At 55.9% G+C, this 14,623-nt stretch overlaps 1 protein-coding gene across 3 annotated transcripts in view; it reads right to left on the bottom strand.

The window, feature by feature from the left end:
* Window positions 1–143: 143 nt before the first annotated feature.
* TMEM184B (transmembrane protein 184B) overlaps window positions 144–14,623 on the bottom strand; it is a 44,454-nt gene continuing 29,974 nt past the window's right edge. For 2 of the 3 annotated variants that reach the window (XM_031463264.2, XM_031463267.2), the window contains 7 exons: window positions 10,177–10,267; window positions 9,601–9,676; window positions 6,808–6,899; window positions 5,799–5,968; window positions 5,155–5,349; window positions 3,500–3,520; window positions 144–2,593 (listed from right to left, as the gene is read on the bottom strand). In XM_031463264.2, the coding sequence (XP_031319124.2) occupies window positions 2,352–2,593; window positions 3,500–3,520; window positions 5,155–5,349; window positions 5,799–5,968; window positions 6,808–6,899; window positions 9,601–9,676; window positions 10,177–10,267 (887 nt within the window). In that variant the 3' untranslated portion in view covers window positions 144–2,351. The remainder of the gene's footprint in view (window positions 2,594–3,499; window positions 3,521–5,154; window positions 5,350–5,798; window positions 5,969–6,807; window positions 6,900–9,600; window positions 9,677–10,176; window positions 10,268–14,623) is intronic. The other variant, XM_031463265.2, reaches the window with a different exon arrangement.

The raw sequence follows: 14,623 nt of genomic DNA, 5'->3' as shown, positions 1-14,623 counted from the left end.
ACCCTTGCCCACAACCACTAAATCCACCCCCAGACACACACACACACACACACACACACACACACAGAGCTGGGGAAGAGGAAGGGAAAAAACCTTACCCACAGGCAGAGGAGATTTCAATACAATCTATATTATCTCATATATATATTTCTTTCTCACTTTATTTGCTCACTTCTGTCACGCATTTAAAATGTCACAGAGACCAAAATAGAGCGGCTTTCTGGTGGAACTCATGGCAGTCATACACGAGATACAAAACTAGGGGACTCTGTCTTCTCATACATCATACAATTAATTTTTCAAGTATTTTTTATGTACAAAGAGCTACTCTATCAGGAAAAAAAAAATTAAAAAAAATAAAAAGACAAGGTAGGTTATGCATCCTAGGAAGGAGGGATGGAGTGGTCAGGCACGCGATCCCAGCCCCATCTCCCCAGGGGCAGCGAGCTCCCTGCCACTGAGCCCCTCATCTCCCCCACCCACCATGCGAGAGGGCTGGTGCCGCCGGGGCAGGCAAAGACAGTGGGGCAGGGAGTCAGCAGCACACTTTGGCCTGGAAGGAGAATCACAGAAACAGATTCATGAAAGCAAACGGTGGGGGCAGGCCGGAGGTTCTCCTCAGACAGCCTAGCCTGCACCTACCTGCTGCCTCCAGTACCCGACAGGCAGGCCTCTGTGCCCCCCACCCCTCAGGGCTGGCTTGGTCACAAAGACCAAAGGAGACCCAGGAAGATTGCTGGGAGGGAACCCCTCACTGATCCTTGGGGCAGTTCAGTCCAGGAGTGATCAAAAGGGAAGAGATTCCACGGTGACGTTCTGATGCCACAGGGCAGGGCCCTTCTCCCTCACCCTACCCTTCCTCCAGGCTGTTGTAGCCCCAAATCACGTGCTCTCTGGGTTTCCAGCGATGGGACACACTGCCTGTATGAATATGCACTGTGTCCATCACAAGGCTCTTCCGAAGAAAAGTGGCCAGAAAGGGCTCCGGCTCTGGGAGGCTCCAGGTATATGGGCATGGAGGCGGGTGAGGGGAGGCGACTGGTAGTCCTGGGGCCTGCCCTGAGGCCTGCCCAAGGGCACTTGGCCCAGCACTGCAGGATCCTCTGAGTGCTAGCAGCTTAACAGGGAGCCCCCAGGGAGTGTCTGGGACAGACCGAGGGCCTAGGGAGGGGAGCTTTCATGTGTGACTAAGGCACAGAAAAGATGGGCCATGGGGCCAGATGAGGCAGGACACCAGGCCCTGTGTGGAGACGGGGCCAGGGAGAGGAGTCTGGAACCACTCCCACCTCCTGGCTCCCCACCGCTGCATGCCCCATCCCTCCACCCTCCTTCCCAGCAAGGCTGTGCTCCTCTGGAAGCTGGTCTGAAATGCAGAGACTCAGACCCTCCCCCTGAAGCAGGAGGGAGAAGCCCCAGGGAGAGACCGGGATCCAGCAGATGCTGATCGCTCAGCCTGACAGGGAGGTTTGGGAGCCACTGACCCTTTGAGCAGCTGGGAAGCAAGGGCTCTCCCCAAAACACTCTCAAGAAGGACCCCAAGTGGGAGGGCAGTGTGGGCTGCCAGCTGTCCTCAGCAGGCCAGGAGGAAGGGGCAGGAGGCGGGCAGAAGGTGCAGCCACAGAGAGGACACTCAGGAGCCCAGAGACCCCTGCCTTGTGGGGCTTGGAAAGGCCACAACCCAGAAGAGGGGCCCACTTGCTCCCGCACACCCTTCCGAGGTGGGACCCATGGCTCTTGATGTCTGGCTCTGATCCTTGCAGCATGCCAGGCAGGCCTGGGTCAGGAAGAGGGTCCACAGAGAGCATCTGTGTTCCTTCCTCCTTCCTCCTGCCCAGGGTGAGGCTAATCTAGCATCAGACAAGGGTGGACAGAGAGGGAACAGGCAGGTAAGAGCCCAGGTCAGAGTATTGCACGGTGTTTGGGGGAGGGGCTGTAAGTCTCGTGGGGGAAGGGCTGAGAAGGCTGCAGCCGCTGGTCCACAGCACAAGCATCTGGGCCTGGGCACGGCTGGTCCCAACATGCCACCACCTCAGGACGAGCTGCAGGGGCCTGGGAGTCACTCCCAGTGTCCTCTGCCCCTCGCCCAGGCAGTAGAGCCTTGGCATTGTATAAATATTCCTGAAGGCTCCTGGGTGAGCCTGGGCCGGCCCCTGGACGAGCCTGGGCCGGCCCCTGGACAGACAGCATCTGGCTGTTCCTCTGGAAGCGATATGTGAGTGTTTCTGGTCCAATAAATTAAAGGGCAATGCCAAAGCTGTGCCCGCCTGCCTCCCGGTCCGGACGTGAGGCTGGAGGTGGGGCACACCCTGCCCGGGGCCGAGGCGCCAGTCTTTCCCCACCAGCAGCCGCACCTAGAACTCGTCATCGGAGCTGAGCAGGAGAGTCTTCTCGTTGTCGCGGGCACCGCTGAGGCTGTGGGAGCGTGAGAGGCCGTGCGCGCCCCCGCGCCAGGTGGGCCCAGGCTCCAGGGTGGACTGCTGCGTGTACTGCTGGTAGGCGGGTGAGAAATTGTGGATGGCGTCCTGCACGATGTCGTGCGGGTTCATGGTCTCTTTGAGGCTGCTGGAGATGCTCTTCATGGGGGCACAGCGGCCTGCAGGGTGGGAGGCAGGGGGGCCGTGAGGGGCAGGGGCAGAGGGGGCAAGGCTGCTTGGCCCCAACCCTGGTCCTGTACCCCCCACCCCAAGGCTGTGTCATGTAACCAACCACTCCTGGGACACAGTATGGGGTCTGAGATATGAGAAGGGACAAGGAAAGAAATGGTTCCTTTGGCTGGGGTGCAGAATGGAGCACAGCCCCACAGGGAGAAGGTAGGCAGCCACTGGGGAAAGTCTGGCAGGTGGGAAGGGAGCTGGGGTGGAGGTTGGCACCCTGTAGGCGTTTTCACAGAATACCCTGGGGGGCCAGGACAAGCTGCACGCTGACTGAGGACGGGCAGCGTGGGTGAGGGGGTGCCCAGGCTTCAGGGAAGCTGGCCCATGCCCCCCTCACCTGCGGATGCTCCCTTTCACTCTGAGGAGTGGGCCACGGACCCACAGCGGAGCCGACTGAGAGGGCGGGGGTCACCTGCATTGAAGTGCTCCCCCCTAATTCCCTAACTGTCCCCATGGGCTCTGGGGGTAGAAATGGCCCAGGCCTCAAAACCGAGATACAAGAGGTGAGCCTGACTCTGGCCCCAGGTCTTCAGACTCAAACTTGTATGCTCTTTCCACCTTCCCACTCTCTGCCCAGAAACTAAATGTCTCGATTTCCCATTAACAAGTACTCTGCCCTCAGACTGCGCAGGGCGTATTCCAGAACAATGAGAGACCAGGACGGAAGCAGGCAAGCTCTATGGAGGGCAGCCCTCGGTGGGTGGGTGCTCTGGGTTCTGCCACCCAGGGGTGCCTGTGAGGGAGGAGACGGGGACACAGAGAAGGAACTAGGGGGAGACGCATGCTGATGATTGGGACCAGGACTGACGTGCAGGACAGACGTGCAAACTGAGAGCAGAACCTACCGTAAGGGCCATATGTCAGCACTGCCCGCGGCCAAACCCGGGGCAAAAGCAGGGCGGGGGAGGGGGAAGGGAGCCAGAGAAATAGAGAAGACAAGAGACAGCTGAGTGAACACCACGCGCCCACCACCGAGGCCGGCACCGCACCGCACACCCTGCCCGCCCCGCCCCAGCCCTGCCAGCACTCAGGAGGACCCAGCTGCCCTCTCAGGGCCGGGCAGGGGGGGAGGTGTCCACCTAGGAGATGCCTGTGTGGGGCTCACACTTTCTTCTGGTTGGGGGACAAACAGCAGACACCCAGAATGGTGGTTGGAGTTCAGCCTCTGCACCTAAGTAGGGACCCCCACCCCTGCTCCTCTTTAGGCTTGGCTGGAATTGCTGGGCCGGCACCATGTGCTTTACAGGCCTCACAACACTTCACAGGATGTCACGGAGTGGGTGGCTGACTTGTGCAGACCACACCACAGAGCCAGCTTTGCACCCAAGCCTGACCGGAGGGCTGAGAGGGGCCTGGCGCCTCGGTTAGCGGGTGGACCACATGCCCAGGACCAGCAGGGCGGTGGGCAAAGGCGGGAAGCAGCTTTCCCTGGCTGAGCTGGGCTGGCATCTCTGCTAGAGCTGGATTCCTGGCCATGCTGTTTCTCACTGGGGGTGGATGTGTCTGGGGGCAGTGGGTGGGAAGACAGCCAGGCGCCCTGGGAGAGCCTCTGCAGGGCCAGCAGTACAGATACAATGTCTTAAAGCCTGTCTTAAGGGTGCAGAAAGAGTTCTCAGCCATGGCCTCAGGCTCTAGGCACAAGGGTGACCTTCCCAAGTGCCAACAGATATCTCCCTCAACACTGGGTGGGAGTCGCCCAGATCCTTCCAACTGGCAGCCTGGCGGGACACAGGTGAGATAGGAGCAGGTAGAGGTGAGCCCTGGCCAGCACAGCGCCTGCCACTAAGTGTAGATTCAAAACTAGAAAAAGTGCCTCGAGAGCCCAGCCAGCAAGTGTGTTGGGAGAACAGTCAGGTGCCAGAGTTGAGAGGCCTGGAGAGCAATTCAGCCACATGCCTCCAGCAGCCTCAGGCATTTTAAGGCCTCTTCCCAACCAGAGAAAGAACATGGCAAGTAAGGTGGGAGGCGGGGGGCCAGGGAGCCCTGTGCCGGCCAGGATGTCGCTTCTACACTCTGCTCAGCACGCCGCTCCCCAGGGCCTGTGGTGGGCACAGGTGGGGGGCCTGGACAAGTGGGTCCCTCCTCCAGCCACAGGGCAAGGGAGCTGGCAGCAGCAGAACCCTCGAGTGGACATGTTAGACAGGAGGCCCTCCTGCCCCCTCACTGGGTAAGTTGTTTCAGGCATTCCTGCCTCCTCTTCCTCATCCCTCTAGTATCCCCTCTCTGCCCAGCAGCAGCCAGAGGCATCCCCCAGACCCTGCTTCTCCGGGAGATATATGAGTCTAGCTTCCAGGACCCGCTGTGTACACACACACACACACACACACACACACACCCACACACACCCTTGTGACAGGAGACAGGGGAGCCTTGATCTCTGTGGCCCCTTTCTTACACATAAGCCAGGGATCTGTCCCTGCAGGACCCTGGGAGGCAGGAGGGATCCTGAGGAGGGGCTGGGGAGCACTCTTCCCGCTGGTCTCAGGACCATGGCTCATACCTTGTGCGTCCAGCCTCTTGTCGGCATAGACCTTGTAGGTGAAGGCATGCCGCAGGGCCAGAGCTGCAAAGAACATCTCCACGCAGATGATGAAGTCCTGGTAGCCAGCAGCCACTGTGCCCTCACCCACTGACACTCGGGCCGAGTGAATCTTGGGGATGGCCCCACACTTCTCCAGGATGGCCAAGAGCATGCCTGGAGGGGAAGATGTGGAAAGAGAGGCATCGACATCTGGCCCCAGAATGGACCCCCTTCGCGGTCTCCCCTCCTCCATACAGCCCGCCAAATGACATGCCCCCAGGAGGATGGAAGCAGGGTCCACAGTTGCTCCTGTTGGGCAGAGAGGCTGACACAAGCCAAGGCCTCAAGAAAACCCCATCCCTCCAGTTCCTGGCTGATAACACCAAGACATCACCTCGAGTCCCCATCCATGAAGCAGTCCCACCAAAGCTCATGGCTCAGATGTCACAGCCCACAGGTGCTCAGTGGACAGAGGTCCCTTGAGCTCCAGGCCAGGATCACCCAGGGACAGCCCCATGGCCTGGGCCCTAGGGTCACTGGGAATGGTGAGCAAGAGGAAGGAGACAAGGCTTAGGAGACAGGGAGGCACAGGCTAGCCTCACAGGGGCTGGGAGGAGGCTCACCTTGCCAGAAGGAAAGAAAGATGACAGACTTGACCATGAAGAACTTGAGGACAGGGCTGTAAGGGCTGAGCAGCTCCCGGGTGGCGAAGTAGAAGAGGAAGAGGGCGTAGAGGGCCAGGCTGACCGAGACGTTGTAGATGATGGTCACGTAGAGGTAGCCGCTGGTGGCACTGTGGGGACACGGAGCAGTCTCTGGCTTGAACAGACCCTCCTTTGGGACAAGGACCCCCCTGCCCTTTGCCCTGACTATATGCCATCCCCATGGCTCTCAGCAATGCTTCCCGAGCCACCAAAGAGAGGGGACAGGTGATCAAAGCGGTCGAAACACTACAGGGAGCGTGAGGGTGAGCACCAGCAGAGCAGGCCGGCCCTGCCACCTGCAGCCCTGGTGCCCATGCTCCTGGCAGAGGACTCCAGGTATCCTCTGGGGCAGGGGCCGCAGCCTGATGGTCAGAGTGACATGCACCTTGGCTCTGCTCTTCTCACTTGAGCCAAGTTACATCCCCCACTGAGTCTGTTTGCTCACTGGCCCCTGGGGGCTGCTGTGCAAGGCATGGGTACAAGTATGTGTGAAGCGCGTGCAAGCTCAGGGCCTGGACACGCGGTCACTTACATTAACCCCAAAGTGATGTGTGTGTGTCAGTTCCCACAGGAGAGGAGACTGGAGACGGGCCTCTCAAGGCTCTGACCCTCTCGTGCCCTGCCTTGGGAATAGTCACTGTTCCTTCATGGCCCACCCCCGGGGCACCACTCTACAGTCTGTACATGAACATGATGGACGCTGAGTGCTCACTCACTGTGCCGGAGGCGGGGCCAAGCGTGATGGCCATCATGACTCAGGGGTGCAGGGAGGCGTGAGGAAGGCCAGGATCAGGCTTGGTCTCCACTCAGAGGAGGAAATGAGTGAGGGCCAGTCTGTGGCCACCCCATTCTCTTAGCCAGGGCATTAGCCTCTGGGCAGGGCCACCCACTCTTCCCCACACACGCCTCAGGCGGACCCGCTGCTTACTCAAAGTCACCATCCCGGTACTTGCCGAAGGCCTGGAGGACCACGGTGCTAACAGCCATGAGCGGCTTCACCACGCAGAACTGTAGGGTGGCCTGTCGGGGAGAAGGTCAAGGGTCAAGGATGAGCACAGAAACCATGGAGCAAGCACCTCCACCAGCCAGCTGGGCCTGTGCTGGATGCTAGGGGACAGGGGTCGGGGGAGGCCCCATGTCCTGCCCCTGGGGGAACGGCTGCATGAGAAGACAGAAGGATGCGAAGGAAGAATGGCGGAGGAACAGAGGAGCAGGAGACAGAGACACCGCCAGGGAAGGGGCCAGCAGGAACATCCCAGAGAGACAGGGGCCGGGCAGAGGGAGCAGCTCATGGTGAGGCCCAGGGGCAGAGAGCAGACAAGTGCGCGGCGTTAAGTGCTGGAGGGGGCAGCCGCGGGAGGTGGCCACACACGGGGAGCAGAGGTGGGTGAGGGCCTCCTCGTCCACCCCAGGTCTGGCTCCCTGCCCCATGCTCTGGGCCTGGGCCTGGGCCTGGGGTTTATGTCCAGCTGGGGTCTTCCTAGGGATGGAGATGACCCACAGGAGTGTAAAATAGGAAGCTGCCCAAAGCACAAGGTCTGGAGTCCCAACATCTGAATGTGAATTCTGGCCTCGCCAACTACCAGCTGTGGAAGTTTGAACGGATGGTCACTTAGCCTCTGAGTGGCCACTCATGATAAATGGATGTAACCAGCCCCATGTCGCTGGGCCGCTGTGTGGTGAATGAAGAACCAGACAGCACAGGCTGTCCTTGGAGGTCTCCCACATCTGAGCATTCATTAGAGGCCTCAGCTGCTGAAAGAATCCCTCAGCCAGGTTTCCACGTGTCCCTACAGAGGCCCCAGGAAATGCCAGGGGTACCCATGGCGCCCATAAAATCACTGGAATCACCATTCTCTTGAAACCAAACAAATCAAGCCACGAGGCCCCTTTTGTGGAGGTGGGTGCAGTTTAAAAGGCTAAGCTAGTGTGGCTCCCAATGGGGCAAGGACCCCGGAGCATAGTTACCTGTGGAAATCCCAGGTCTCTGCCCCGAAAGGGGCTCCAGCGAGGTTTACAGGGGAGCCCCAGGTGGCCTGAGTTGTGGGGCTGCCAAGAGGTGAGGCACGTGTGGTGGAGCTGGAGGGGCAATGCTGCGGTCAGTGAACCCCACAAAACTCCCCAGGCCCCTACTCTCTAGAAGCGGGACCAGCACGCTTTGGGGAAAGGGAGTGAGCGCTGCGAGCCTGCCGAGAGGCCGAGGCTGCCCTGGGTCAGCTCACTTGGTGTTCTCAACAGCCCCATGACTAAGTACTGTCGTCATCCCCACAGTGCAGCTAGGGAAACTGAGGCACGGAAAAGCTGAAATGCAGGAGCAGCAAACTCTCCAGGAGACTCGGAACCCCAGGCGCCGCCCTGCCAACAAAGCTGCAGTGTCCTCTCTCCCATGGGAAAGGGGTAAAGAGGCCTCTTCTGTCCTTTCCTTTTACTACCTGTCTCTGCCACCTCCGGGAAGGCAGAACATCTGAGCCCATGGGGCTGGGAAATAATTTACAACAAGGCAACCTAGCTAGTAATCTGGGATCAAAACTTCATACACAATCTAGTCATCAAAGAAAGCAGTGAGTCACAGCTGGGCCAACGGCTGGTAAACAACGGCTCTGAAAGGCCCCACCCCAAACCCAGGACAGTTTGAACTCTTTCCCCCACAGGTCCTGTGGGGAGATTTTGAATTTAGAAACACCCTCGGAAAGGATGGTCTGGAGGCAGAACTGGAGCCTGGGACGTCCAGGCAGTGCTTTGTGGGTGTGCCCGTCCCGCGGGCATGGCCCCGCACAGGAGAGCAAGCCAGCCCTCGGGCAGGTCACAGTGATCATGGGTTTCATTTCGCCTCTTGACGACACTGGGTGATGCTGGAGGGGTTGACAGGCCCTGTGAAGCCCCAGAGGAGATTAAGTCCAGGTCACACTGACTGGGTGTGGTGCTGAGCAAGACAGCGGGCTCTGAGCCAGAGCTGTGTTAAATGCTATCTCTCACCTGTTCCTTAAATCATCCCTTGAGATAAGTATCATTATGCTCACTTTATGAAAGAGGAAACTAAAGTCCAGAGAGGTTGCGTAACCTATCCAAGATCACACCGTCAGAGGAGAAGCTGGAAATCAGACTCACGTGGCCAGTCACCCAGGCCCATGGACTTTCAGCACAACACCACACCGCCTCCAGCCGGGCCACTCTAGACCACAGGGAGGGCAGCTCTGGAAACTGGAAGCTGCTGGCCTGACTGCCAGGTGGGAAATGGGGTAAGAGACCAGAGGCTGCACAGAACTGTTCTGTCACATTCTTTAATGCAGAACCCTCCCAGCCTCTAGCCGCAGCTGATGAGAATTTTTCAAACCGAGATTCTAGAATCACCAGGCAATGCCTTGGATTCTCATGCACAACAAGGCTTGGTCAAAGTGAGCAAGAGCCTGGGACCACTGCCTGCCCAGGGCTGAGTCAGACAGTCGCGGGACACCTGTCTCTGCCCCCTTGAGCACATCCTGCCAATGCAAGTGCATCCCTAACAGCTTGGGGAGTGGGTGCTGGGGCTTGGGGTGCCTCGTAGGAAGCGGGAACCCCACAGATGGGCCCTGCAGCAGGGTCCTCCCGGCCCTAGGCCAGCCTTTGCCACTCTTTCAACCAGGGGCAGGACGGCCCCTGCAGCTGCTACTCCAGGGCACAGACCCAGGCTCCTGGTCCCCTGCCTGCAACTCTTGATCAGGGCAGTTGCTGGGGTACACACCTGCTTGCAGAACCGCAGGAATCCAATGGAGTAAGTCTTCCCCCAGAGGCAGCATGTGCCATATACACAGCTGGACCTGGAAGAGACAAGCGGAGAAGGGGCTGGTGAGCAGAAAGCCAGGACTCAGGAGGGTGGGGCTGGAGGAGGCCACCCTCCTTCACATTCAGGGTACAGTGGGGTAGGGTGGGGATGGGGCTTGGACCCTGGGCAGTCTTTAAGCCAAGCATGGGGAGAGACACAAGAGAGCATTTCCATGTGCACCAGGGCCTGCGGGAGGGAGCAGGGTGACATTAGCCTTGGGGTAACAAACCAACTTGAAAGGCACTAAATGTCAAAACTGCAAGAGGGAAAAACAGGCAAACAGGAAAGGGCAGGAAGAGAGAGGAGAAAGAGCCAAACAGGCCCTTCCAAGAGTCCCAGTGAATGGCCTCACTCAGGAAGTGTGGGAGAGGCACAATAGGTCAAGGTCATGGGCAGACGTGGTCTGTGTGACCAGCTGACGCCAGGACAGCTCAGAGAACGTCAGGCCAAGGAAACAAGGTGGTGTGGGAGGCTCCCAGGGGGCTTCATACTCACTCAATGGGCTTCCCTCTGATCTCTGACATGATGGAACTTTCCCCCCCAAGGTATTCATAGCACAGGCTCAGGAAGTTATAGATGACCAAGGCTGTAAAAGAATGTACAGAGAAAACCACTCAAGTCAACAGGATGGATAAACAGATGGTGGAATTCTAAACAGCAACGAAAGTGAAAGAACCAGTCACAGGCAGCAATGGGGGGACCTCAGGGACAGAAGAATCTACATGGTGAATATTCCATTTGTAACTGAAATCAGGCACAGCTACTGCGTGGGGAGGCCGGAGGAGGGGAGATGTGGATGGGTGCGCTGGGGGCTTGGGGAGCCGGCAGCATGCACATTCTGGGGCTCAACGGGTGTTGGCTTTATAATTATTTATTGGCTTTATAATTATTTCTTAGCTTTATGCACTTTTCTGTTTGTGTGTTATAGATCTCAGTTTTATGACAAAGCAAAAATAAAACATTCTCCAGAGAGATCTCAAGAGAAATTCTAAGCAAGAATGAGACAGAACCTTTATGCATTCAACAACATCTTACTATGCACAGCACTATGAGCTGTAACAAAACATGATAGATGCACAAAATACAGTGTGAATGTCTTGGGAAGCGGGGCCAGCTGGTTCTGAATCAGGACGTGGTTTGACAACCCCCACAAAGACACAAAATTTGCAACAGCAACATGGCACAGTAGAAGTATGCTATAAATGCTATAAATACAGCATGACGTTGTAATTGGTCTCCTGGTCACAGGACTTCTGCTGGGTCAGCAAAATGAAGGCTGCTGCCTACAGGGAAGCACACAGATGTGCCGGAGTGAGCGGGAGGAGGAGGAGCACAGCAGGGGATGCCGTGCAGGAAAGATGCAGGAGGAAGATCGGGGCCTAGAGCAGGGGGACAAGAGAGGCGTACAGCATGGGAGTCAGGCCAAGGGGAGGGTCAAAGCAGGTGAGGGGATAAGATCAAGGGAGAGGCACCAGCAGCCCTGCAGCCAGAGGGCTCCTCTCATCTGATCCTGCCATCCCTGTGCGGCTGAAAGGCCTGGCTCCACTCAAGGGCTTTCAACCAGTCGCTTGGTCCCCACCCACCCATCACACTTCCCGCCCAGCAGCACTAGATGCCCCCTCTCCCTCTGCAGAACCTTGTGCCTTCTGTGCCTCTGCCCTCACCGACCCCACGGCCTGGGCACCCTGCCCTCTACACTCCTAGTACCATCAACCCATTGGACACACCCACCCTGAGAAGTCCCCAGCCACCACCATGGAGGCCAGTGCATCCTCACCCACAAAACCTGCTGATCTGCAGACGCCGTGCAGTCCTTCCCCTCTTCGAGTGTGATCACTGACTGGTGTCACAGGACTATGGCCCCTGGAGAGAGCCTGCTTCTCCCAGGAGCATGGGCCCAGAACTTGGCATGTACTAAGCACACCACAAACACCTGATTGCCTGGAACTGGAGCTCATAAGATCCTGGCCATACATTTGTAGGTAAAAGCTGGCCTTCAGCACCTTGGAAAGGAATATATTTGAGGGCTGGACGCCACCCAGTCACTCTAATCTATTAAGAGCTCATATCTGGGGCTGGGAACAGGGGCTATAGGGAGCAGCCTGTGTAAACATGACCCAGAGCACCTACCACACTGTATCGCGGGCATCCCCTTCCAGACACACAGCAGAGGGTTTGCAATGTGGCTCTGCTGTGATACTGAGCCAGAGATAATGTGGCATGTGATGTGAGTATGGTGACGGGACAGGGGAGGCCACCACGGAGGAGGTGGCTCTCTGTGGCTGTTTCCTCATCTGTTAAATGGGGACAGCAGGAGCACCTACCTGGTTAGGGCGGTGTGGGCTTTCTGTGAGTATGCAAAGTGCTCAGAAGAGTGGCCAGTGCTGGGCCATGCTCTCAGTGCTGGCTGTCACGGCCACTACTGTTTATCTGCCTGCCTTCCTTAGGGGCCTGCTGTCCCCTGATGGGGCTGAGGATTCCGTGTGCTGCCCGCCTGGCATGGCAGCAGCTCAGGATGTTTGGTGACTGCAGTAATCTCCACTGACTGGGCTCCAGATCACTCTCCACTGACAACTTTGGGGCATCTGAAGGTGGAGGATGAGGGGGTGGGGGGAGCATCAAGCCAAATCTGATGTCAGCCTGCTAACTAATAACCTTTGTCCAAACCAGCCAAGTAGAGTGGCTGTGTCCATTCCAACCTGGGTAGAGCTACAGTGTGGTGGATGGTATTTTCCAAAGGCAGCCACATCCCGTGGCGATGGCACTCCTCTGATGACATGGGGTCTTCTTCTCTCTTCATGCATCTGGGGGAACTGGGGTGACCACAGTGGAAGTGACATCTGATGTAACATCTGATGCTGGGGTTAGAAAAAGCCTCTTTTCTCTGGCTTCTCTCTTGAGATGCTGGCCCTGAGATGCCTGCCCGTGGACCCAGCCACTAAGCCACGAGGAAGGCCAAGCTAGCCCACGTGGAGAGGGCGTGGGAGGAACCAAGGCCCCCAGCTGACACCAGCATCAACTGCCCGACACGGGAGTAACCCAGACTTCAGGTGACCCCCTCCCCCAGCCTTCAGGCTCTCCATCTGAGGCCCAGGTATCATGGAGCAGGGCCAAACCATCCCCAGCATGCCCGGCCCCAGCTCCTGACCTGCACTATCTATGAACAAATAAAACTAGTCTGTTTTGGGGTAGTTATGTACACAGCCACGGTAAGTGGGATGCACATAAAACCACTTCTGGAGTCCCCAGGACGTGCCACAATCTCTCACACCTCCCCTCGGTAGCACATTCTGGTCTCTGCTAACTCCCAGAGGGAGAACCAGCTGAGATGCCACCTCCTCCATGGTGGCCCCCTCTGTCCTGTCACCTCCCTCACATCACCTACCACAGTATCTCTGCCGATCTGTCTGATCCTTCCAATACAAGAGGCAGTGGCAGCATAAAGCAGTAGGAAAGCCGTGGATTCCGAAGCCAGACTGCCCGGGTGTGGACAGTGGTTCCACCACCGGGAGCCGTGTGGTCTCAGGCAAGTTGTTTTGTTTTTTTTTTCAACTTGACATATACAGTTTTTTTTTTAAGTCTTTCCATTATTGTTTATTACAAGACATTGAATACAGTTCCCTGTGCTATACACACGCAGAACACATTGTTGTTCATCTATTTTATACATAGTAGCTTGTATCTGCCAATCCCAATCTCCTAATTTATCCCTCCACCACCCCACTTTCCCCTTTGGTAACCATAAGTTTGTTTTCTATGTCTGTGAGTCTGTTTCTGTTGTGTAAATAAGTTCATTTGTATCACCTTTTAGATTCCACATTTAAGTGATATCATACGATATTTGTCTTTCTCTGTCTGACTTACTTCTGACTTAGTATGATCATCTCTAGGTCCACCCATGTTGATGAAAATGGCATTATTTCATTCTTTTTTATGGCCGAGTAATATTTCATTGTGTATAAACCACGTATCTTCTTTCTCCATTCATCTGTTGATGACATTTAGGTTGCTTCCATGTCCTGGTTATTGTAAATACTGCTACCATGAACAGTGGGATGCATGCATCTTTTCGAATTAGAGTTTTCTCTGGATAAGCCCAGGAGTGGGACTGCTGGATCCTATGGTAAGTCTATTTTTAGTTTTTTAAGGAAATTCCATACTGTTTTCCATAGTGGCTGCATCAGTTTACATTCCCTTTTCTCCACACCCTCTCCAGCATGTATCATTGGTGGACTTTGTAATGATGGCCATTCTGACTGGTGTGAGGTGATGCCTCACTGTAGTTTTGATTTGCATTTCTCTAATAAACAGCAAAGTTGAGCATCTTTTCATGTGCTTATTGGCCATCACTATGTCTTCTTTAGAGAAATGTCTATTTAGATCTTCTGCCCATTTTTTGATTGAGTCATTTGATTTTTGTTATTGAACCATATGAGCTGTTTGTGTATTTTGGAAATTAAGCACTTGTAGGTCACATCATTTGCAAATAGTTTCTCCCAGTCTGTACGTTGACTTTTTTTTTTTTAATGGCTTCCTTTGCTGTGCAAAAGCTTATAAATTTGATTAGGTCCCATTTGCATATTTTTGCTTTTACTTTTATTGCTTTGGAAGAGATACCTAAGAAAACATTGCTACAACTTATGTCAGAGAATGTTTTGTCAGGCAAGCTTCTTAAGCGCTCTGTGTCTCGGTCTTCTCCTCTCTAAGCTGGGGATAACCACAGCTCCTTCCTGGCGGGGCTGCTTTGAGGACAGGGGTCAGGGTGGGAGTGTAACGCCTTATCTGTAAGGCTGTGTTCACACTGAACAGTCCATGGTGTTACCTATTGTTTTGTCAAGACTGTAAATACCTTTGCAGGCAGGAACTGAGACCCACCCCCCACAACTACCAGAGGGCCGGGCACTTCCACAATCAACAGGAAGGAAGGAATGAACAGATAGAC

The sequence above is a fragment of the Camelus dromedarius genome, chromosome 11, assembly GCF_036321535.1.
Source record: "Camelus dromedarius isolate mCamDro1 chromosome 11, mCamDro1.pat, whole genome shotgun sequence".
Classification (NCBI taxonomy): Eukaryota; Metazoa; Chordata; class Mammalia; order Artiodactyla; family Camelidae; genus Camelus; species Camelus dromedarius.
Note: the sequence above shows the minus strand (reverse complement) of the source record. Positions and strands in the feature narration are given on the sequence as shown.